Source organism: Suricata suricatta, chromosome 2, assembly GCF_006229205.1.
Source record: "Suricata suricatta isolate VVHF042 chromosome 2, meerkat_22Aug2017_6uvM2_HiC, whole genome shotgun sequence".
Lineage (NCBI taxonomy): Eukaryota > Metazoa > Chordata > Mammalia > Carnivora > Herpestidae > Suricata > Suricata suricatta.
Window position 1 is genome coordinate 10,837,132 of NC_043701.1, and position 634 is coordinate 10,837,765.

At 44.5% G+C, this 634-nt stretch overlaps 1 protein-coding gene across 1 annotated transcript in view; it reads right to left on the reverse strand.

Moving 5' to 3' along the window:
• Window positions 1–301: 301 nt before the first annotated feature.
• LOC115304449 (olfactory receptor-like protein OLF3) overlaps window positions 302–634 on the reverse strand; it is a 1,041-nt gene continuing 708 nt past the window's right edge. Inside the window, exon 2 of the mRNA XM_029954623.1 lies at window positions 302–634. This exon is cut by the window's right edge and continues 1 nt beyond it. Within this exon, the coding sequence (XP_029810483.1) occupies window positions 302–634 (333 nt within the window).

Consider the following 634-nt stretch of genomic DNA (forward strand, 5'->3'; position numbering starts at 1 on the left):
TTGCATTTCCATGGAACATAAGCAGAAGAAATAGGAAAGGGGAAGGGAGAACGTGAATTCTATAATGACTGCTAACCAAGCAGATCCCAACATAATAACTGAGGCTTTTTTTTTTACTATATGTATAATAGGGCAGTATTACATACTCAAAATGGGGACTAATGTGAAACGTCAGTCTTCAAAACTGTGCTCGCCTTGTTCTACCCTATCAGCAAATCTGGAAAAAGAGCAGGTCAATCATTTCCTCCCTGTTTGAAATGTTCTTCAGACTCCCAGAAGGAAGGAGAAATTTCGTGACTCTTCACCATTTCTCACTAAATTTTCCCAAGAGTTTTCTCAGGGCACTCATTACCTCCTTGTTCCTCAGGCTGTAGATTAAGGGATTCAGCATTGGGGTCACCACAGCGTAGAACAGGGCAACCATCTTCTCTTGCTCTGCCGAGGAGTCAGAAGTAGGTCTCAAGTATGTGAAGATGGCCGTTCCAAAGCACATGGAAACCACGGTGAGGTGGGAAGCACAGGTCTCAAATGCTTTGCAGCGTCCTTGGGCAGAGCGGATATGCAGAATGGCAGCAACTATACGAGCATAGGAGAACACAACCAGGAAACAGGGAAGCATGATCACCAGAAATCC